Consider the following 22,664-nt stretch of genomic DNA (forward strand, 5'->3'; position numbering starts at 1 on the left):
GAGACATGTCTTATATATTTGGACGATATCATTGTCTTCAGCCGCACATTCGATGAACATTTGACGCGGCTGGAGACAGTGTTTACGAGGATGCGTTCTGCCAAATTGAAATTCAAACCAAAGAAATGTCACCTACTGCAACGGTCCGTCCGCTATTTGGGGCACATTGTGAGCGCTGAGGGAGTGTCCACGGATCCGGAAAAGACTGCGTGCGTCCGGGATTGGCCGACTCCGGCCACCGTGGGGGATGTTCGGCGGTTTTTGGGATTTGCCTCGTATTACCGAAGATTCGTGCCGGGTTTTGCGACGATTGCGAGGCCTTTGCATCTCCTTACGGGTAAAGGACGGAAGTTTGTTTGGGGACAGCCGGAGGAGGCGGCCTTTCGGAGTCTGCGTGATCTATTGGCCACGGCCCCAACATTGGATTATCCCGATTTCGATCACCCATTCATTCTTGATACGGACGCGAGTGACACAGGTATTGGGGCGGTGTTATCACAGTCTAAAGGGGGTGTAGAGCGTGTCGTGGCGTATGGTAGCCGAGTCTTGTCTCCTGCGGAAACCCGCTACTGTGTCACTCGCAGAGAACTATTGGCGGTTGTTTTTTTCCTACGGCAATTTCGACCATACCTCTACGGTCGTTCTTTTATTGTGCGTACGGATCATGCGGCCTTGCAATATGCCCTTAAAATTGACCAGCCATCCGGACAGTTGGCACGTTGGTTGGACACGCTACAGGAATTTTCCTTCCAAATTCAACATCGGAAGGGTGTGCGCCATGCGAACGCTGACGCACTTTCCAGATTACCGCGGCGCGGCCCTTGTAAATGTGAGTCGGGGACGCATAGGTGTTCGCCGATTCCAAACCCCCCTCAGCCGCTCACGCTGGCCGTCGAGAAGTCGGACACTCCGATGGAACCGGGACCGGCTGACGGGGTTTTGAATCTGCCGCGGTCTGTCTGGATCCGGGAACAGATGATGGATGAGTCATTGGTGTCCTTGCGGAAGCGGTCTGCTAAGGACAATGGGAGTCCGAGTACGGCTGTGGGGCCGCAAACCGCTCTCCGAGATGGTCTGCTTATGTGGCGGGAGGGGTTCCAGGAACGTTGGCGCCTGGTGGTACCAACGTCCTTGCGGTTCGAGTTGATTAGAACCCTCCATTGTGACACTCTCTTACATTTAGGGGTGCAGAAGACCTTGTTGACGTTGCAACGTCATTATTTTTGGCACGGCATGGCGACAGATGTCGTAGGGCACGTGCGCGCGTGCCCTGCGTGTGCACAACGTAAGCCGCCGAAACATCCTTACGTGCCGCCTCTCCAGTCGATTCAGGTGTCTCGAGTCAATGAATTGGTGGCACTGGACATATTGGGACCTTTTCCACCATCGGCGAGGGGTAATAAATATTTGCTGGTAGGGGTTGAGTACCTCTCCCGTTGGCCGATGGCCTGGCCGTTGCCCGATCAGTCGGCCGCGGCCATTACCGACGCCTTTTTGTTTGGGTATATTATGGATAAGGGGGCGCCTGAGAGACTCCTCACGGACCAGGGCAGGAATTTCTCTTCTAAATTATTGGCGGAAGTGTGCGCGGGCCTTGGGACTAAGAAAGTACGGACATCCCCATACCATCCGCAGACGGATGGTATGGTTGAACGGCTGAACAGGACATTGTCTGCCATGCTTTGCCATACCGTGAGTGAACAACAATCAGATTGGGATCTGCACATCCCCGGGGTGCTTTCGGCGTACAGGATGACGCCTCATGCGGGTACAGGATATTCGCCGTTTTACCTTATGTATGGTCGGGAAAATGTGCCGCCGGTGGATGTGCAATTGGGAACTGGGGTGAAGGGACCTCGGAAACCACTTCCTGAATACATCCAGGACACGGTTCGCCGAGTCACGGAGGCGCGGGAGAATGCCCGCGTGGCTACGGCCAAAGCCCAGGCCCGGAACGAGCGATATGCGCGACGGTCTGAGGGGGAGTGCCCTTGGAAGGTTGGGGACCTAGCCTGGCTTCATTGTCCACAGGTACGTCCGGGGACCTCGCCGAAATTGCACAAACCCTGGCATGGTCCCGTACGCCTCATTGCGGTTCCCAACCCACAGACAGCACGCGTCCAGATTGGGTCTCGTCGCTGGGTTGTGCATACGTCGCGCTTGAAACCATATGTTGCTCCCTTACATGATGCGTCATCCCCCAATATTGCCTTGCCGGGGTCTGTTGCTGCTGACTCTCCCCTGCCTGCGTCCATTGATCTCGCTAGAGCGCCTGTCGTACCTGTTCCAGACAGGCCGGCCGTGACATTGCGGGGGACGAGGGGCCCTGCTCGGAGGACGCCTGCCAGGTCTGCGGGACCTTCGAGCCCTGCAGCCCTTCCGACTCAGCTGCGGGCACGGTCACAGGACAAGCCCAAGACTAACTCTTTAGAGACACGGGACGGCGGTGGACTTCCAGCTGCGACAGGGGGATTACCCCCTGTCGTTCCTCGACTTTCATCGCGTTCCCGTTCTGCGAGTGGGCCGCCGACCGTCCGGGACGGGCCGGCGACCCGCACACGTTCCAAATCGCTTACGTTTCGTTGATTGTTGCTGTCTTGTTATTTTTTTCTTACAGTTGTATTTATTGCATGCTTTTGTACGATCGTTGATGTTGATTGCGTTGTTGTTGTTCTTGCTGTTACATTATATGCTTAGTGTCCTTTAGGGGGGGAAGCTCGGTTCGCCGCATTACGATTTGCTATTGGTCAGCCGAGGTCGGCTGGGATTTTTCTACGGGGGAGGGTGGTGTAATGCGGGCGTAAGCGACCTTCCGGAGGTGACGTCACGGGGGGTGGAGTCATGTGACGTGGGGGTAAGGTTCGGGGCTTTAAGCGGGTAAACCGGAAGGGGAAGGTAGTCGGGGTGTGAGCGGAAAAGAGTGAGGCCACGCGGGCAAGTGTGGAGAGGGGGGGGGCGCCGACGGCGATCGGGAGCCAACCCCGAAGATAAGAGGAAGCTGCGGAGTGGTGTGCAGCTGGGGAGGAGACAGCCAGGAGGGCTGCGTGTTAGAGGCAGCGGTGTGGCTGCCAGGAGGAGCTGCGGAGAGAGAGAGAGAGGGGGCTGCTTGTTAGAGGCAGCGGTCTGGCTGCCAGGAGGAGCTGCGGAGAGAGAGAGAGAGAGCAAGAAGCTGTGAGAGCTGCGGAGGGAGAAGAGCAGCAGAGAGTACAGCCAAGGGGGGCTGTGTGAGAGGAACAGCAGCGGAGCTGCTGTTGTGGATCGGGCCGACATTGGAGTCAGCACCGTGGAGAAGCTACAGAGTAAAGACAGCCGTGTGGGTGTACAGCACGAACCGAATAATAAAGGACACTGAGCCAGACATCGTGGTCCAGTCGTTTATTACACAAGTGATAACTGATTTGAGAACTTGTATCTTGAAATGTTTTGCCTCACTTGATACAGTAAATCTAGCTGTGACGGTCCCACCTGATGACGGAGACTTGTGTTGCCTCCGAAACGTCGAGATTTATTATTTTATTTGTATTATTACTTTTATTAATTTTAATTTTATTATTTTTTTTACCTACGTGACTTTACCGAAAACACCTAAGAGTATGAATCCTTGCAGTCACGAAAGCTTCCAATCTTGAATTGATAACTGATTTGTTTGGGCGAGCTCCTCTACCGGATGTCAAAGCTACGCGGTGTAACAATTATAATAATGATAGCAATCCATCATTTAACAACAAAAAAGATTAGAGCTTGTTTGGCGATTCGATACTTTGTGGAGGCCTCATTCATGCCGTGTTAATCGCGTTGGGTGTCCGTGCAGGGTAACACGGGATCCATTTTTTGGGGTACCAACGTTTAAGGCACTTGTGTATCCTCAGTGCTCAGCTCTGAAATCAAAGAGCGCACGCTACAGATGTGACGTCGGTTCTTGAAATGGAAGGCAACGTTCTTAAAAAGCGGAACATGTGGGTCGCGTATAAATCAGTGCAAAGTTGCACACACGGGAAGCTCTCTGTAGACTGCCATTGCGTATTTAACCACCGATACTGCCCCCATTTTGAGGCCTAGTTCCATAGTAGATACTTTAAAATGAGAAAAATCTATACCATTAATCAATGTTGCACTTAGTTACGTCAAAGAAGAAGCGTGCAGATTTTATTTGACCCAAGATACCGGCGTTAAGCCTCATAGATGCAGAGCTTATACTGGTAGGAACCGCCAGGTTACACCAGCCCACAGGGGATTATTGTGTACGTCCGTCGTGCAGGGAGGGGCTGGGTGGGGAGGGCGGTGCTGGGTGGGGAGGGGAGGGGAGGGAGGGGAGGGGCTGGGTGGGGAGGGTGGGGCTGGGTGGGAGGGGAGGGTGGGGAGGGGCTGGGTGGGGAGGGTGGGAAGGGTGGGGAGGGGCTGGGTGGGGAAGGTGGGGAGGGGCTGGGGAGGGTGGGGCTGGGTGGGGGGTGGGAGAGGTGGGGCTGGGTGGGGAGGGGCTGGTCACCCCGTGGGTGCCCTTATAAAACTCAACGTTTAACCTACTCACGCCGGCTTGAGCCCGCCCTCACAATCGGGCATGTTTGCGGCATACACCACGCCGCCGTTGACAATGGCCATTGACCGAGCACCTACCAGCTTCCTCCGCAGGAATGTGTTCAATGTGCAGAGAATAACACACACACATACATACAGGACCTGCGTCTGAATCTTGTCTCCCTGCAGGATAAACCAACACATACAGAAACCCACGGCGATTAAAATGGAATACGTATTCCTTATTGGAACACCAGTTTTGCATATGGAACATTGCTTTTAAAGACTGGAACATGTTATCTATCTTTGGCGCAGTTTTTTATTCGCAGCCTAAGTAAAGGACGCTTTATATAACTACGTGAACACTGTGGTCTCACGGATAACGGCGCACTGGGCTTGCAATGCAAATGCACGCCGGTTCGACTCGATCTCCTGGCGCGGCAGTTGCAACAACGGTGCGAGTTTTTCTTAAATCCAAACCGCCACCGCCACCTCTGCTTACCCAGCGTCACGAGTTCACCACCACCACAGCTGGGCAGGGCGCGTACGCGTGGCCGCTTCTGCCGCTTCTAGAATCGTTTGGAAGTGCGTGGAAGTGTTGGCCACAGGAACCTCCTGGAGTCGCTCCCTGGAGCTCCTTGCAAGTGAAACAAAATCAATCATTATACGAAAGGTAATATTCATTACTTTCCGTTGGGTTCATAGTGGAGGCTTGAGCTAAGTGAGTCTGGATGGAGGGGATGCTGTAACACTCGGGTGTGTGTAGGTGTGTGTGTGCCTGTTTGCTGCATTGTGGGGAGCGGTAGTGTAGCGGTTAGCGCGCTGCGCTATGAACCCGGCGACACGGGTTCGATTCCCGCTCACGGCCAACACCAGTGACGAATATCTTAACCGGTCCCGGGCCTCCCCTAGGTCGACTCAGCCTCAAATGAGTACCTGGTGCGGTGTGTAAACATTGTGCGACTAGGGAGACAATGGCGGTCGGGCGTGGTGCTGGCCCACCCACCTCCTCGTGTACCGTTCCGGCCTTCATAGGTGCTTGCTAACAGCACTTGCCCCTACAGTCTGTTAAGGCTATATGGGGGATCTTTATCTTGGTTTGCTGCATTTCCCACTCAGTGATGCTGATGTGTGGGAGTGATGCTTTAAAAAAAAAATAACATTTCCTTTTTAACGAGCACGCGGGAATACCCCAGCGAGACGTTTTCGTGGCCACTGAGACCCCAGCCCCGCTGCCCGCTCGCTGCCATGCGGGAAGACGTCTGCGGCAAAGCTGCTTCGGTGCCTTCCGCCTCCTATTCACCTTTCATTATAATTAAAAAGAGAAGGGGGGGAGGGAAACGATAACGTCCCATGGCTCGACTCTCACGATGATGTACAGCCCCAAAACAAATGCCGTATGCTAATGTAATACAATATGAATCGAGGTGTCGCTTTTGCTGCCCGCGTAGAATTTAGTAATATCCGCGGTCACATTCTCGTTGCCTCGGACCTATAAACTTATTGGAAACGGCACTCGGGTTAAGCTATTATTTGACAGCGAATGCGAAGGGAAACAAAATCAATCATTGTACGAAAGGTAATATTCATTACTTTTCATTGGGTTAATGTGGAGGCTTGGCCTAGGTGAGTGTGCACGGAGGGGAAGATGTGTGCGCCTGCTTGCTGCAGTTCCCCACTCAGCGATGCTCATTTGCGGTGGTGGTGATGAACACTTCAATTCTGCTACCGAATCGAGGTGGGCTTGGCGGTTCACGCGGAGATGGAGCCACATTGATGGGTGGTGCAGTGGTAATACTTGCAAATGTGTTATTGCACGCAGTCCTCCTGAGAATGAACACAGGCAGCACCAGTTCACCAAGCGAGCGATTCTTTGCTACGTTTCTCCAAAACGCACGATCGTGACTGCCATTAACAACCCAACGATGACCACAGTAATGATCATAATGCCACGTGCTACTACTGTTACTGCGACTCCTGCCGCGACTACTACGACTCATGCTGCTCACAATATTGCTGCTGCTGCTACGACTGCTGCAGCTACAATTCCTGCTGCTCACACTATTGCTGCTACGACTGCTGCAGCTACAATTCCTGCTGCTCACACTATTGCTGCTGCTGCTGCTACGACTGCTGCAGCTACAATTCCTGCTGCTCACACTATTGCTGCTGCTGCTACTACGACTGCTGCAGCTACAATTCCTGTTGCTCACACTATTTCTGCTGCTACTACGATTGCTGCAGCTATAACTGATGCTGCTCACACTATTTCTGCTGCTACGACTGCTTCAGCTACAATTCCTGCTGCTCACACTATTGCTGCTGCTACTACGACTGCTGCAGCTACAATTCCTGCTGCTCATACGATTGCTGCTGCTGCTACGACGGCTGCTGCTGCTTACTGCTGCGCGTTCATTGCCGGTGCCGACAAAGAACGCGGGGCCCATTTGGAGGGCGACTCGCCTGTTGTCGCACAGAGACGCTGAGCCTACCCATGGCATCGACGCTGCGAGCGGTCGAGGCAGCTCGCAGAGAGGGGCCGGGTTCGGCGCGTCGGACACCACAGCAGGAGCGGGGCGGGGTTTGGGGTGGGGTGCGGGCGCGTCGAGCCATCTGTCTTGCCTGCGGGACCTTAAAAGTCACACATTTATTACAACCAAAATTCACGGCCTCATTAAAAATATATGCACGGCAGCAGGTGAGAGAGAGAGAGAGAGAGAAAGAGAGAGAGAGAGCAAACATAATGTCATATTTTGTCATTGAAACGCACCTTTAAATTTTAATAGCCGTCACACTCGTTTCGTTCCGTGCGTGCGTTTCGTTTTACCGAGAGGTTCAATCTCCCCAGAAATGCGCGTTTTATTTTTATTTGTTTATTTTCTCGCGAATCTATTTTGCCACTTTAATTCACGGATGACATTAAGTGCAGGTTTTTTTTTTATGAAGTAGCTTCAACAATAACCTCCACGACACAAGCGCACGCACAAATGCAAAGATCCCCCATATAGCCTTTAACAGGCTGTTGAGGCAAGTGCTGCTAGCGAGGACCTATTGATGAAGGCAAGCGCAATACCCTAGTGCTCATGTTTACACACTGAGACAGGTTCTTATTTAAGGCTGAGGCAACCTAGGGTGGCTGCTCCAGACCGGTACGTCGATGATATTATCCACGATTGGGAATCGAATTCAGGTGGCCTGGTTTCATAGCCCAGTGCGCTAATCAACTACCCCACCGCTTACAACTTTCGTGCCTGTAGGAATTCATATATATATAGAATAAATAATTATAAAAAATAAAGTGATTACAAATATCACGACGTTTCGATCGCAACACAAGCGATCGAAACGTCGTCGTATTTTTAATCACTTTATTTTTTATTTTATTTTATCTACGTGACTTTACCGAAAGAACCATGCATATGTACCCCACCGCTCCCCGCTTCACACACGCACACCGCCCTGGCAGTGCGCGCGTGTGTGTGTGTGCTACAACGCACGACGTGCTGTGTATATTATACACCGACAGCATTGTGTAAATATAAATGTACAACCTCCTTATCCAAGGCTCTGGTACATGCTACCCTGTTGATGGTCCAATAGTCAGCACATTGGACTAATGGTCACCATTGTGGACTAATGGTTAGAAAGGTGGAGTAGTGGTCAGCACGGTGGACTATGGGTGAGCACGGTGGACTACAGGTCAACACGATGGAGTAGTGGTGAGCACGGTGGATAGCATTATGACACTGCTCGAGCCCCTTGCCAGTCAGATTAATCGCCACAAAACCGGAGCCACGATCCATTCACCACCACTCCGCTGAGTCGCGGTCATCCATCCCGTGCCTCCAGCGTTGATGTCACCCCCCAGACTACCGCAGACTGATCCCCGCTCGACTCAATACGTCGCGAGATAAAAACGTGCGCACCCGCCGCTGTCGTGCGTGTGCCCGTTTGATATTTCTACGCAATTTATTTGCCCGGGCAACAGTGCCCTGCACCGTGAGGGTTAAAGGTGCAGCCCTGCAATTGCTTGCCAAGGCCACTGTTGTCGGAATGGCTTCCACTAGAAGGAGCTCTAGGCGACAGCCCCTCGAGAGAGAGAGAGCAGTGGTTCTCAACCTGGGGTGCGAGACATTGCCATATTTTTTTAGAAGGTAAATCATCGAAATACAAATTAATCACGGGCACGTACGTACAACTACTTTGTTTCATCAAACCTGTGCGTTTATTAACATTGTACATTTAGTAACGATCGAGAAACCAAAGGTGGAGCAAGGCTGCAGTAAAGGTTAAGAACCACTGATCTCGAGGGCAGTTTGGTTTGCTCTTGCACACTGGCCAGACATCCTTGAAAAGAGATCGCGATTACCCACGCGTTACCCCACCGCACGCAGTACCCATTTATAGAGAGGTGGTGACGCGTTTTTTTGTTTTAAACAAACCTGCACCACTGTTTTAGAGATCGCAAATCCAGCCTTACGAACCATTCACGCACCACGCGCACAGCGCGCACTGCGACGGCTTGACGCCGCCACCTCTTCACCCCTCCCGAACGATCGATTTTTGCGAGCGAGTGCGTTTCATTTTTTTGCGTCGATTATTTTTTTTTAGCGAAATGTTGGCCCCGTGGTGGTCTGGGCTCTTCTCGCGAGTCGAGCACCCGGGCACGCGCCGTGAACCAACGGGGACGGTGGCGGGCCAGGGGGGGGGGGGGGTGGGGGCGGGGGGGGACCGCTTACTTACTGCTGTACGCCAAATTTTGCACACGCACGTGCACCGCGCTCTTAGCTCCTCATGAAAATTGTATAACCAAGCAGCCTCCACCACACACCACCCTTATCCCCTGCAGCAGGAACATCAGCAGCGGCCTCTGCGCACACACACACACAGGAGAGTGTTCTCTCTTATTACAGCCGTAACTCATCGACAACAAAAGGAGCGCTCGGTGAGCGGCTCGGCTAAGTGCGCGCTCGCATTGCAGGTGGCCTCTTCCGTAAACACGAGGCTCAGAGTGGGGGGTGAGGGGGGTGCACGCGGTGGGGGGTACGGGGAGCTCAGGACATCGGTTTCCAGATGTCACATCTATTCTCGTGCTGGTGTCACCCGGTCGTGGTGATCATGGCGCGTGTGCTCTGGCTGGATTGAAGGTTGGAGGGTCTCCCGGCACCTTGAGGTCTGGTAATGAGCAGCTTACTCGGTGCTGCGTCTCCGTGTGGGTGGAGCGGTGGCGCAGTTGTTAGCGCGCCGCGCTACGAACCGGGCGATGCGGAGTTGGATTGCCAGTGAGCGATTATCTAAAACCGGTCCTGAACCCCCCCCCCCCCCCCCCATCCTTGGCATCCTCACTGAAATCCGCACTGACCATCGTGGTGAAGTATGGTTTAAACAACAGCACCCATGACCGACAACAGCGTGGAGAAGCCTTTATCAAACAGTGACACTTTAAGGTCTGAAAATGCATGATAATAAACCGCAAACATCACAGTGCCGTTGTTAACTTACGCCCAATGTTCATGCGTGTTGCTCTTTGGTCATGCGTGTGCGTGCGTGTGCGCTTGACGTGAGCACACGCGGAAGGGTTGACACTTATGGGGGGTGGACCCGGGCAGACCGGGGAATCGGCGTCTGTGTTCGGGTGGCAACGGGGATTGATATGCGCCGATTTCTGATCCCGGTGCTGTTGCCGTGTTGAACTTTATCACAGGAGACTGCACAGTTCCGATAATATAGACCCAGCGCCGGCTGAGGAATTCGGAACTGGGTTTGCTCTACAGTGATCAAGGCGTCGACCCACAACTGAGGCCGCCTTCCAACTCGGCCCCGAGTCACGGTTTACCTGATGGCCACTGCAATTGTTCACCTTTATTGATGAGGCTTGCAAACCCAGGTAAAGCCTCGCCGTGTCTCACGACTCCCCTTTTCAGGTGGGTCCTGCCAAGGTTTCCGCAGGAGGGAAGTGGGGGGGGGGGGTTGCTGGCGAGGAGCGCTATGTGTGTTCCCATTTGGGTACTTTCCGCGTGATTTCTCAAATTTGGGCCACATTTGGAGACTGCCGCCGACACACGGTGGCGCCTGCTCGTGATGCCTGGCCCTGTTCACCGTTGACCTGGTTGCACGCGTGCGAAGCGGAGTCCCGGGGATGATTAAGCGGAGGGAGTCCGTGGCGGGGTCAAGCGAGGGCTGGAGGTGTGGGGGAGGGGGGTATGGAGCCAGTTAGGGGGATTGGTTACCGCGAGTATTCATCCGTAATGAATAATGAACCTCTCGTTAGTGCAATGAATTGGAACACGGGGATCCTTCGTGTATGGATTCGTCCGCGGTGCAATTGGCGAGCACGATGGACTTGAGATCTAGAGGGTCGCGGGTTCGAGACAATCTCACTGGAGTGGGGGTTGAAACAACGGTGCAAGTCTCTTGCATCCCTTCCGGTATGAATGGGTACACCGTTGTTTTTCGATCGGTAGCATGCGTGGCGGTGGGGGGTAAACTGTGGGCAACTCCCACCTCGTCCGGAATTGAAGAGTGGGACAAAATACCATCTGGAAGGCCTCCCTCTAGAGCTCCATCTAGTTAAAAGGCCCTTCCGCTAGCAGTGGTACGAGCCAGGATATTGCAGGGCTGCACCTTAAATCTATTGCCACTATCTCCGTATTAGGAATCACCCCCCACCCCCCTCCCCCCGTGGTCTATAGTCCTCGGCGTCGTGAAGTGGCACGTGAATCATGATAAATAAATATACAACAATAGGCTTTACCTTTTCTGGAAATAACACAGGTGTTAAGATGTTCAAACACCGAATAGATACCTATCGCAAGGGATCAAGTCTGTATTGACCACACGCACTTGGGGGGAAAACAAAACATGCGAACGCAGACGCTCAGATAATGCTGCATAGGGATTTTTTTTGACACTGATTGGCCTACACCAGAGGCGGCCTTCTTCGTGGCATTGTGTCTCGGCACCAGCAGTGTCAGACCGAATAACAACAACGGCAGCAGGCGCCAGGTACAAAGACTGCACGTGTCAACGACGCATGACGAGCACGGGTTGAGCAGTGGTTTCTACGTGGCCTTTTTTTGCCAGTATCAAAATTATGGGGGGATGGGGGGTGAAATTAAGAATAGGCTTCATGTGCCTCTGGCAAGAAAACACGTGTTTACGATGTTCGAACACCCAAATAGATTCCTGTAACAACGCACCCAGGCTGCGTCACCCGACTTACGTGTCGCCACCACGCGCACCTGGATGCGCTGTGCCACCCAGTGACGTCATTGGCCTAGAAGCTCATTAATATTCATTGACATTAACGCACGGCCGTGACTAATTAATAAGATTATCCGTTGTTTCTTATTTTTTTTGCTGTGTAATTACACGTCGCATATCCGAACGTCGGATATCCGCCCTGGCCAATGAAACCGCCGACAACCCAACCGCGCATTCTGTGCACGGTGGCGTCACTGCCGTTTGTTTCCTGAAGACGTCCACACATTCGCCTGTGCTTCCAATCCCCAGCGACTCGTGTGTGTGTGTGTACGTACACCTTAAAGTTTTTTTTTTTTACATTCCTCTTGAAAGCCACAAGAATCAACGATCGGTGGCGATGTAAAATGAACGCGAGGAAGCGTCCCACACCAGCCCTTGGGTAGCTGGCTCGTGATAGAGGCCCGCAATTATGACTTGGGTGTTAGGGAGCGCGCATGAATTATAACCGAGACCGCCTTTTTATGGGGCTCGCGATGTAACGGAGGCCTCATTATTGGGCCCTCGCGCGTTATAACCGAGGCCCCCGCGTGGGCGATAAGTCAAGGGAATAATGGACGGGTCGGAGCGCGGAGAGACAGCACCTCTGAGATCCTGGGACTGCTCAAATCCGGGCAGCCATCCGTGACACAAGTGGGCTTCCGAGTGTAATGAGTTGATTGATGGTCTCAGCCCAGTCACTGTTAGGCGTCTAAAAGTTGCATCGATTAATCAATTGAAAACGGTTTCATGCGCTTGCGACACGCTCTTCAAATTGCACGTGCAGGGATTGATTACTTTCTCCCAATGTTGGTTTAAAAAAAGAATGAAAATGACGTGCGATGGGGCCGTCCATAAGTGACGTCACGCACCTGGGGGGGGGGGGTCAGACATGTTGTGACGATGTGTAACGAGGGAGGGGTTTGAGAAATATGACGTCACATCAAAATGCGCAACTTTAAATACATATAGACAACGCGTTCTACTTAATTTAATTGACTTCTTAATAAATGTTTTCTCGTACAACATCAGAGTGCAGCGCCACATTAAATACGCACTACAATGACAATAGTTTAAAGCGAATTGAAGCATGTTTTATTTGGGGGGGGGGGGCTGAGCTTTGTGACGTCATATTCGAGGGGGGTCTGACTTTTTGTGACGCCGTGTGACGAAGGGGGGGGGGGGTCAAAAATCGTCCAAAATCGCGTGACATCATTTATGAACGGCCCCTATATTTAGGTGTATGCTAATGAAGCGAGACAGACTGTACTAACGAGACGGAGCAAACGGGAACAATGCAAATGAGATGGTAAAAAAAGTTTTTTTATCCGAAATAATCGATTCATGAATTGAATCATGACCCTGAATTGGAGGCGTGCGGTGGGTGGGGGGAGGGGGGAGGTGTAGCGGGGAGGGAGGATGAATACTTGCCAGCGGTGACCGATAATTCCCCGAATAAAAAGCCTCTTCACATTTGAATTCTGCTCCGTTTTTATGGCTCGATTTTAAACTCTTCGCCCTCGAGAGGGGCTGTCTAGCACGCCCTCTAGAGGGGGGGGGGGGCGGGGGCTTCCACAGCAGTGGCGTCGAGCAAGCAATTTCAGGGCTTCCCCTTTGCTTCCTTCCAGGGCACGTTTTCTCAATGAGACTCGTCCATCCTGGTTTCTTGAGGTCACAGCTGGTTAAACACAAGGAAAAATTAAAATGTTTGCATATATCGCTTCTCGCGAAATGAATGCGACAAACACCCTGCAAAGAGCATCAGAGACTCACCACCTCGTGACGGCGATGAGGCCTGTCGAACCTTACTTATAATATTACATACTCGACTTTTGCACGTCCTAGGACGGGTGTATTGCAGTAAATCTGAAGCTTGCAAGCGAAAAGCAGACCGCGACGTGATATCCATTGCATCAATGCGTGTGCAATTTGTAAGGGCGCGGTGACACAGACCTATTTCATTTTAAGGTTATAATTCCTTGTTCATGATGACGTCCTTTTTACTTCGATGTCTCAGTAGCGTTACGGAGATCACGTGACGTGAGGGTTCTGCCTTTGTAGTGAGGGTTGTGAGTTGACGCCTAGGAGGGGGGAGGAGGTGCCTCGCCCCCCCATGTGGAGTGACGTCACCCGCTAATTATTATGAATGAGGAGGGGTGGGGGGGGTCACCATTTGGAGGACGTCGCCTGCTCATGAATATTAATGAGGGGGGCTTGTCAATGTGGAGTGATGTCACAAGCGTTAAAGACAAACATTCCAGTAGGTATAATCTATGCCGAGTTTCCTGGCTGGCTGGGCTCCTTTCCACCCCAGCAATAACTCTTGCCAGTGGCTGCGGGCCATTGTCGCTGAAACCAGCTGGGTAACTGGCTCCACGGTATTTTTCGTGCAACGAGTAAGCATTTCCCTGAGACGGTGGAAGATGTAATAATAGATAACGACATCAAAGACATGGGAGTAAGGAGTATAGAAGACTGGCACAGTTCATTCCAAAATTGCTCTAACTTACGTGTGTTGAACTTCTTTTGCATCGTACGAAGCCAATAGTGATTATCAATTTGTGCTCCTATTAATGAAATTCTTTTACCAGGAATATTCCTTAAATCCTACAGAATCAAAGCATAAACGTCAGTACATTTTCTTGGCATTTTAATATTACGGGGGGAAAAAAAAACATAACTTTTAGTGCCCCGACTAAATGTGTGCTCTAGTCGTGTAGAAGAAGATGAGAATTAGATGATAATAATGTTGTATCTGTACTCGGCATCATTCGAGAAAATCGCAAATCAAAACTCCGCGTAGAATTTATAACCACGAACAAACGGGACGGGCATCCGGCACCAACCTCAACAATTTCCCAAGCTCGTTGATCCCACGTTGGGATGTTAGGGCCAACTCCATTTAAAAATGGGTGTTAATACATATGCACGTATGTTGAACTTATTTCACGCACGGTGCGCCAAAGCCAACCGTGCTAATCGGAGGTGCGGAACTCTGAGCACTAGAGAGATAATTGCCAACGAACGGGCTCCTGAAGTTGTTCTGTAGTGTCGTCTTCAGGGGGCGTCACCTGGGCGCGATGTGAAGTGCTGCTTGCTGGTGGCGTCTGTTCCTCTCCGATGAACGATCTCCACCTTCATTGTTTCGTCAGTTGGAACGCGTACACAGTGCTGGATTATCGTCGTAGCAAAAGTAACAAATGCTACGGGCCGCGCACTTTCAAGCTATCAATTCCGGTTCAGTGATTCTGCACTTGCTCTATTACTATAGTACTATATTGCCTTCCACTTTTATGAACGACTGGGTGTTTAAGGTTAGCGATGTGTAGTATTATCTGTTAATATTCAGGGCCCACCTTGGCTCCTCCCCCCACCTTGGCTCCTCCCACCCTCAACCAGTATATATACAAATACTGTTTTCTTGGAATTTCTCTCACTTGATACAGCTATCGTGCTGTGACGGTTCCACCTGAAGACGGAAGCTTGTGTTGCCTCCGAAACGTCGTGATTTTTATTTTATTTTTATTTTACTTTTATTAATTTTAAATTTTTTACCTACGTGACTTTACCGAAAAAAACCTAAGAATATGAATCCTTGCAGTAACGAAAGCTTCAAATCTAGAATTAGTATTATCTGGTTGCATAGCACGTGACAAAATACAATTACTTTACTGTGCAAGTAAAAAAAATGTCTTCAAATATTTGTGTTTTTTATTTAGGGCCCCTTCATAACACATGCTACAGGCCCCGCACTAGCTCCATCCTGCACTGCGCGTACGGGTGATAAATGTACAGATATCACAGTGATTACGAACGTCCCTATCATCGCGGTTCCTCTCAACAGGCGAGTGAGAACATTGTGACATATCTCACACAGGTTAGAGTTTAAAACAGTGTAGTGTGCAGCAATGAGCTTGGTGGGAGACAGATAGAGACTTTGAAATACAACGTTGCCATCCCTACAATGTATGCAGATTGTATTATAGTGGAATACCTATAATTATAGTAATACTAAAATATACCGCTATTTATCTGTTCGTGTGTGGGCGAAAAAAATCACACTCCATACAAAACACAGATCAATCGGAGCAACCACGATATATAATATAAAGTGCTATACTTTACAAGACAATCGAATGTAGGGTGGACAGTTTGCACAGAGCCACTGGTCTAGTAATCCACAAGCGGGTAGGACAGAAGCGAGAGCCCTTAGTCGTAACTTTAATGAGCAAAGGTGAGGTGATGCATTTGCTTTTGTAAGGAAAACCGGAGCCTCATTTTTAGCACCTGCATGCACCCATGAATTACAAATGAAGAGCTCATTATACACCTCCTACAGTTATAATTTAGCGTTGTCCTGGAAATAAAACAAATAACTCGTGCAATATCATTGCCCCGAATGTAGCCTTTGGTTCAAACATATTTATATTTGTTGTGTTGCTGCTTTGCCTGAGGAAGTCTCACCGAGTCTCAAGATCGTATGTTTTTAAGGAGGGTCCTGTCACGCTGTTACAAGAGTTGGGATTCGATGTCGCTGTTGTCTTGTGTGTAATCACTATTTGAGTAACGTGCGGGTTACTTTTTCTCCGATGGGCAGATTTTAAGTGGATGGAGTGAAGTGAATTATTAAGTTAATAGTGTGGCTGTCTGTCTGCACCTTGTACAATGAAAAGTGAACTTTTTTTCCCACAGAAGCCAGTATGGGATTTATATAAATATTTGGAAATATCAAGTTTACTGATTTTGTTTTCAAATATTAAATTTGAATATTTTTTATGGAAAATTTTGGATGCTATTTCAATGTGTAGCGGGAGGGAGTATTTGACCTACTCGTTCCACTCTGGCCCCACATTTATTTGGATTTAAAGCTTTCGTGACTGCAGGGATTCATCACCTTGGTTCTTTCGGTAAAGTCACGTAGAAGGGAAATAATAAAATTATAATAAAATATTTTAATATTTGTATTTTTATTATTTTATTATTTCCCTTCTACGTGACTTTACGAAAAGAACCAAGAAGAGGTGGGAGGACCTTTACCCCACCGAACACGACGTGCCAGTCGGACCGTGGCGATGGGAGGATTTGAGCAGCTTGCACCATTTATTTGAACTGCCAAGTCCGGGAGTTCATATCAAACTGGTGACCTCCAGATTGCATCGGGGCAGCATAAATTATTATGATTGTAGTTTATAACAATGTCAGCCTTTTTACGATGTGCAAATAATGCTCCCGTTATGTTCACGGTGGTTGTGAATTAACACTTGGGAAATGTTCAATTTACATGTAATTGCTGGATGACGGCAAGTCGTTAAATCTTATTTTGCCTTTTCCGTTCCGCTGTCAAGAAAGACATTAATGGCCCCTTTTGGTTTATTATCTACAGTATGAATTTATTTAGCTGGTTTCTAAAATAGTTATTTTTCTAATCAAACCGACGGCTGCTTTAATCAGTGTTTAACTTTCCATGGCGGATTGAAAGAAAAGCTGTTGTTGTTATATATAAAAAAAAGTTCCGCAAAAGGGTAATTCAAACACGCCGGTTTTTTTTTTAAAGAATGTTGCGTTTCTGGCGCTCATGTTCACCCCTCGTTAAGAGAGTGGCGAATGCGAAATATGTTCGCCTCCACGTTTGTAATTTGAGCAATTTTCTGGCTCTCCGCGTTATGTTCTGTGTAAACAATAATGGCACGAAGGCCGTTTATCAATTAGTTGCGAAAATAATCCATTCCAATTATCACCACGGCAAATACACAAAAACAACACGTACTAATGAATACACCAAAGTATGTAATTACCGATGTTTATTTGCATTTCTTTTGCTTATTTTCCATTTTGTCAGCTTATTAAGCAAGCCGGCTGAGGCATCCATTGGAGGACAACGAGAAAGTATAGAATGCACATGAAGAGTATTCTTTTAAATTATAATTTGTTTGATTACATTTTTTTTACCATTTAAATCCGGCGTCTGCTATCGATATCTTGTCATGAAAGGAAGAATCCATTCGGAATCTCCTCGGAGCAGCGTACATCTTCGTGCTACCGATCTTTCTGCCGAGTCGCAGAGCCTACCTCCTCTAGAGCCCTTCAAGTGACTTCTGGTCCAACGATATCAGCAATGTCCCGGCACACGACGGCCAGCCCGATATTTAACATTCTCAGAACTGCAGTTCAGGCAACTTTAAGTGGAAACCCCAAAATGGTTTTGATGGATTTTCTTTTTTGTGCAGTCCTCGGAGCTCTCGCTGAGACCATCAACTTTTAAAAACGTGAGAAGCTGATTTTTAATCACAATCTTTACTGCCTGGATTCAAACCCATCGTCTCGGCAGTGCCAGCTCAGCACTTCCATACCTGAGCCACCCACCTACCAACATATCAGCTCAAATTGACATCTGAATAATACATATCCCAAGTTAAATCTGAGCTTGTAACTAATCGCTAAACCACCCTTCATGTCACATTTCTGTCATCTTGCTACGTCTCTATCCTGTTTGCATCTCTCTCATCTCATCTCGCGTTACTACATCGACATCTCCTTGTCCATACGTTGTCTGTCATATCACTTAAAATTAGAATTGCGGGGGGGGGGGGGGGGAGAGTAAATGTTTGTGCATCACAACTCTGAGTTTACTTCTAAACTATTTTTTTCATTGACCAGGTAAGTCCCACTGAGCTATATTGTTTCAGAAGCGACCTGGCCACAAATGACAGCTCAACGAAGTGGCTTGCCAAGTGGAAATGTATCGCAGACAAATACTTTAGATGCATGTTGATTCTAAATGTGGAGGGGAAAAAACTGGAGGGCCTGGAGAAAAATCCAGGTGACAACGGTTGTGAGCGAACCCACGAACTCCTGCATACCAGGCGAGTACATTAACATATCTCCCCCGTGGCGCCCATTGAGTTAACATAACAACTATTTTTGCAACCAATATTTACGATTCTTAATTGTTTTTTTTGTGTATGAGGGGTACGTAATTATATGGCACAATATATTTTTGTAATTCTGACTTGTCCCATAGATGTGTAGGGGTGTCAGGGGAAGGATTCCCACCAATAGGAGGGTTAGTGGGAGGGGTAATCGAGAAGATATAAGGGGAGAACGGGCGGGAAGAGGGGGCTTTTGGCGGGAACAAGATTGGGACGGCTGGGGACAGGTGTGGATGGGAGAAAAGGATTAAAAGACGAAACCCCTGCAATCTTGTGTCGGCTCGCCTTTACAGATGCTTGGGCACAGTTTTCAAGAGAAGTGCCACGATTATAATTGCTGCGAAAGTTCGTTACATTTTTGTGCATCGTAGAAGTGACAGTTTCATCTGTCCGGTTACATCGAGTGGTGGAGGGTCTTCTGCCATACATTTGACCAGAACATTGTTACCTACCCCATAAATAAAAGATTCACTCTGGAGTATTGTCAGCCTCGTAAACCTGAGCTCATTTCATGACCCTGTGGTAAATCAACTTGGTTTTTATTGTTTTAAGTTTTTCCGTCTCGATTTCACATTGGTCAATGTAAAAGTTCACGGTGCAGTGTTTATTGTATTTTATTGAATGTGGCATTTTATTGTGAAATATCAGACTTTTTTAGGTATTTAATGGTTTTATGGTGTGTGTCGTGTGATTTATTGTCAAACATTGGCGCGCATTCCTAGTCTATGTATATTGTTTATTGTAAACATTACTTGTATATATTGCCTATTGTATTGCATATTGTGAAGACATTTCCATACGGTACCGTTATTTTTCTTTTTTATATATATGTATGAATTTTCAGCGTTTATTACACCGTTTCATTGGGCATAATCTTGAATGCAATACACTGTTTGTATTTTATATTGTTTTACTGCGAAATGTCGTGGGTGTTATATTTATATTTCGCATGTATTGTATGGCGGTTTGTGTGGAAACATTTGTATTCCTATTTTCACTTTGGGGAAGTACATTTCATATGGGACTGGCCCGTGACCCTACATCGTTACGTGTGCAAAATACCCAGAAGGCCATCCATCCCGGGGGTTTGGATACGTCTGCTGCAATGGGGGGGGGGGGGGAATGGTTCATTTTGGTATGAATAATAAAGGTATTGATTGACGTTACGTGGCCTCTGGACGCCATCCCGAGTTTAATGTTGTGGACAAGGAGCCGTGGACGAGGGACACAAATGGGGGTGGAGGGAGCAATGGGTCGGCTGAGCGATCGGATTCCCTAGTTGGCCATTATCTACGATGATGATGATGATCGTTGTCATCCTCATGGAAACATTTCTGATGGATCATGGCTGCTTCCACGTCGTGCCGGTCGGTTACAATACTTCACTATGCTGGTCAATATCAGAACAGGAGTGTGTGTGTGTGTTTTTTTTCTTTATACCCTAATCACCATTGAGGAATTGATGCTCATTACCCTGCTTTCACCCGTGAGCCAGTGGCGGAAGTTCCACATTCCTATGGTGGGGGCGAGTTTGTCCATAGGACCACTGCTGTTGACTTGCTCACAAAATGGAGCTTCATTTTATTGACCCCGATAAAGATGATTGTCTGAGTTAATCCGCCGCTCACCCTACCGCTGGTCAATAATTGGTCAATGTGTATACGGAACCCTGCTGGACTTTGAAAGGAGCCGATAAACGATCCACGTGTGGACACATCGCATGTTTGCAAGAAAAGTGCAAAAGCCCTCAAATTAATCTGTGTGGAGTTTACCGCACAGCTAGCTAACGCCCAGATATAACGCGAGTAAGTATTTGGGCAATATTGGCAACAACAAAAAATGTACATGTGATGACACATCCCTGGGTGCCAATCGCCAATGTTATGATGTAAACAAAACTCTGAATCCATATAGTTTGTAATGTTCTCATTCTCAAGATGCAAGGCTGTTTGCTCTACGGGAAATGTATTTTTTGTAATGTGAAAAATGTTCGGCCTATTTTGTTTTGTTTTTACGCGACCCATCAATGACACCCGAGAAAAGCTTTTCTTCCGGTAAATTTTGATTCGCCTTGACTGAGCAAAAAAAGAAAATTAAATTGATCTATGCGATGTTCTCCTTTGTGTCTGTGCGTGTTACAGATGAAGACCCGAGTTTGATCCACGCCAAGATCACTCTGCAGGACATCTTCAGCGAAGACTTCGTGGCACGTGACCCACGTGCCGCGTGGCTGAGCGGTAGGACGCACGCGCATATGCACATACGCGCACACGCGCGCACACACACGCGCACACACGTGCACACACGTGTTCTCTCTCGCTCTCTCTTTCTCTCGGACTCTCTCAAACCCACAACAGTTACCATCCAGCCGCTCGCGTGGGGCGCTGTAGGCGACATCACCAAAGTACCTGTGCCAGGCTAGGTGCACGTTGAGACGAGGGTGTTCTTCTCTTTGGTTATCTGCTACGGTTACACGCATTATTTGGTCGTGCTGCTGTTGTGGCTGTGTTGGCAGTGGTGCACGAGCACAATTAACAAAAGACTCGACACAATAATCTAACATTGCTGCCTAAACAGGAAAATATATATGTAACAGACGACGTCTTGGGAAATAGCCCTTCATGGTGTTAAGAAGGGCAATTGCCTGAAACGTCGCCTATTATGTATATTTTCCTATTTAGGCTGCTGTGTTATTTACGATTTGCGTTATTTTTACCGTGTTTGGAGTTGTATTATGTTCGAGGTTAGAAAAGTATGCATTTATAATGTGTCTTACATCACTACTAGACTTGACACGATAGCATTTTATACGTCAGTAAATGTTACCGCGTGATATGCCGTCAGTTTGCTTTCATGATATTATCGTCTCATCAGTTTCCTGTAATGTGGTGTATTTCACATTTTATAGTCTTGTTCCTGTGCTTTGATGCACTTTAAGTACGAATAGAGATGAAGAGCCATTCGACCACGGTCCAGTCGACTTAAACCTAAGCGCTATAACTCTACAATATATAACGCTCATAAAATACACGCTGTCGTAAAATGACCAGGTCATATAATCAACGTGCCATCAGTTACTCCAGACAACATTTTACAAAGCACTAAGTTAATAGCAACTACTTTACACAACTGTAAGGATTATCGTGCACTTTCTTGTTGTTGTTGTTTCACAATTATTTAGTCAACGAAATGAAAGAGATGCGAGGCTGTTTACCCCCCTCAATTAACGAGCGATAGTAATCGCGACGTGACGACATTTTGCCGAACGGACGGTGGCATCTTAGCGTGGATCTTCCATCATCATCATCATCGTCGTCATACCGTCATGTCATCACATCGTCACATCGTCCTGCCGTCACACCGCGGCGACCCCAATCGCGACCATACACGGCAGCTCGCCGACGAGAAGAGCGAACCCGGACCACCCCGGAGTCGGCAGACTTCTCACTGGCAGAAGCTCGGCGTCCAGGCCCCGGCTCCTTATGGGTCATTAGAGGAGGTTGGATAATGGCAGCTGCCCCCCCCCCGCCTGCGTTTTCCGCCGCGCCAATTTTCCGCGATTTATCCGCCCGGTGCTCCGCAACCTTCCCCCGACTGTCATTGCGGGAAGGTTGCCTCCATCCCTCCGTTCCTCCCTCCCCAGCTGTCCGTCAACACACGGCAACGTCGTTCGCGAGCACCCCCCCCCCCCTGCTCCTCCACGTGAGACGCACGTGCCCAGCAGACGCAAGCGCGCGGCAAATCGCAGAAGCCAAGACGGCAGCCGCCACAACGGAGGAACGCGCTTCGTGTGCTCGAGGTCGCGTTGGTGGCACCTCGCCGGGCGGGGGCGGTGCCGCTCGTCTTGAGCAATCGATGAGCGGCATCGCTTCCACCACCGACCACTCCATCCGCGCTGCGTGACACGTCCCGAGTTTGGATAGGGGGGGAGGGGGGCACCCCGCTGCTTCTGTAACCACTGAGCCCACGGCCACCGCGGGC

General features: G+C 49.1%; 1 protein-coding gene across 1 annotated transcript in view; it reads left to right on the forward strand.

Annotated features, from left to right (window-relative positions):
* The window catches only part of LOC144943501 (inactive dipeptidyl peptidase 10-like), a 518,643-nt gene that overhangs the window by 155,827 nt on the left and 340,152 nt on the right, over positions 1-22,664 (forward strand). Inside the window, exon 3 of the mRNA XM_078871017.1 lies at positions 20,825-20,920. Within this exon, the coding sequence (XP_078727143.1) occupies positions 20,825-20,920 (96 nt within the window). The remainder of the gene's footprint in view (positions 1-20,824; positions 20,921-22,664) is intronic.

This window comes from Lampetra fluviatilis, chromosome 31 (assembly GCF_964198595.1).
Source record: "Lampetra fluviatilis chromosome 31, kcLamFluv1.1, whole genome shotgun sequence".
Taxonomy (NCBI): domain Eukaryota; kingdom Metazoa; phylum Chordata; class Hyperoartia; order Petromyzontiformes; family Petromyzontidae; genus Lampetra; species Lampetra fluviatilis.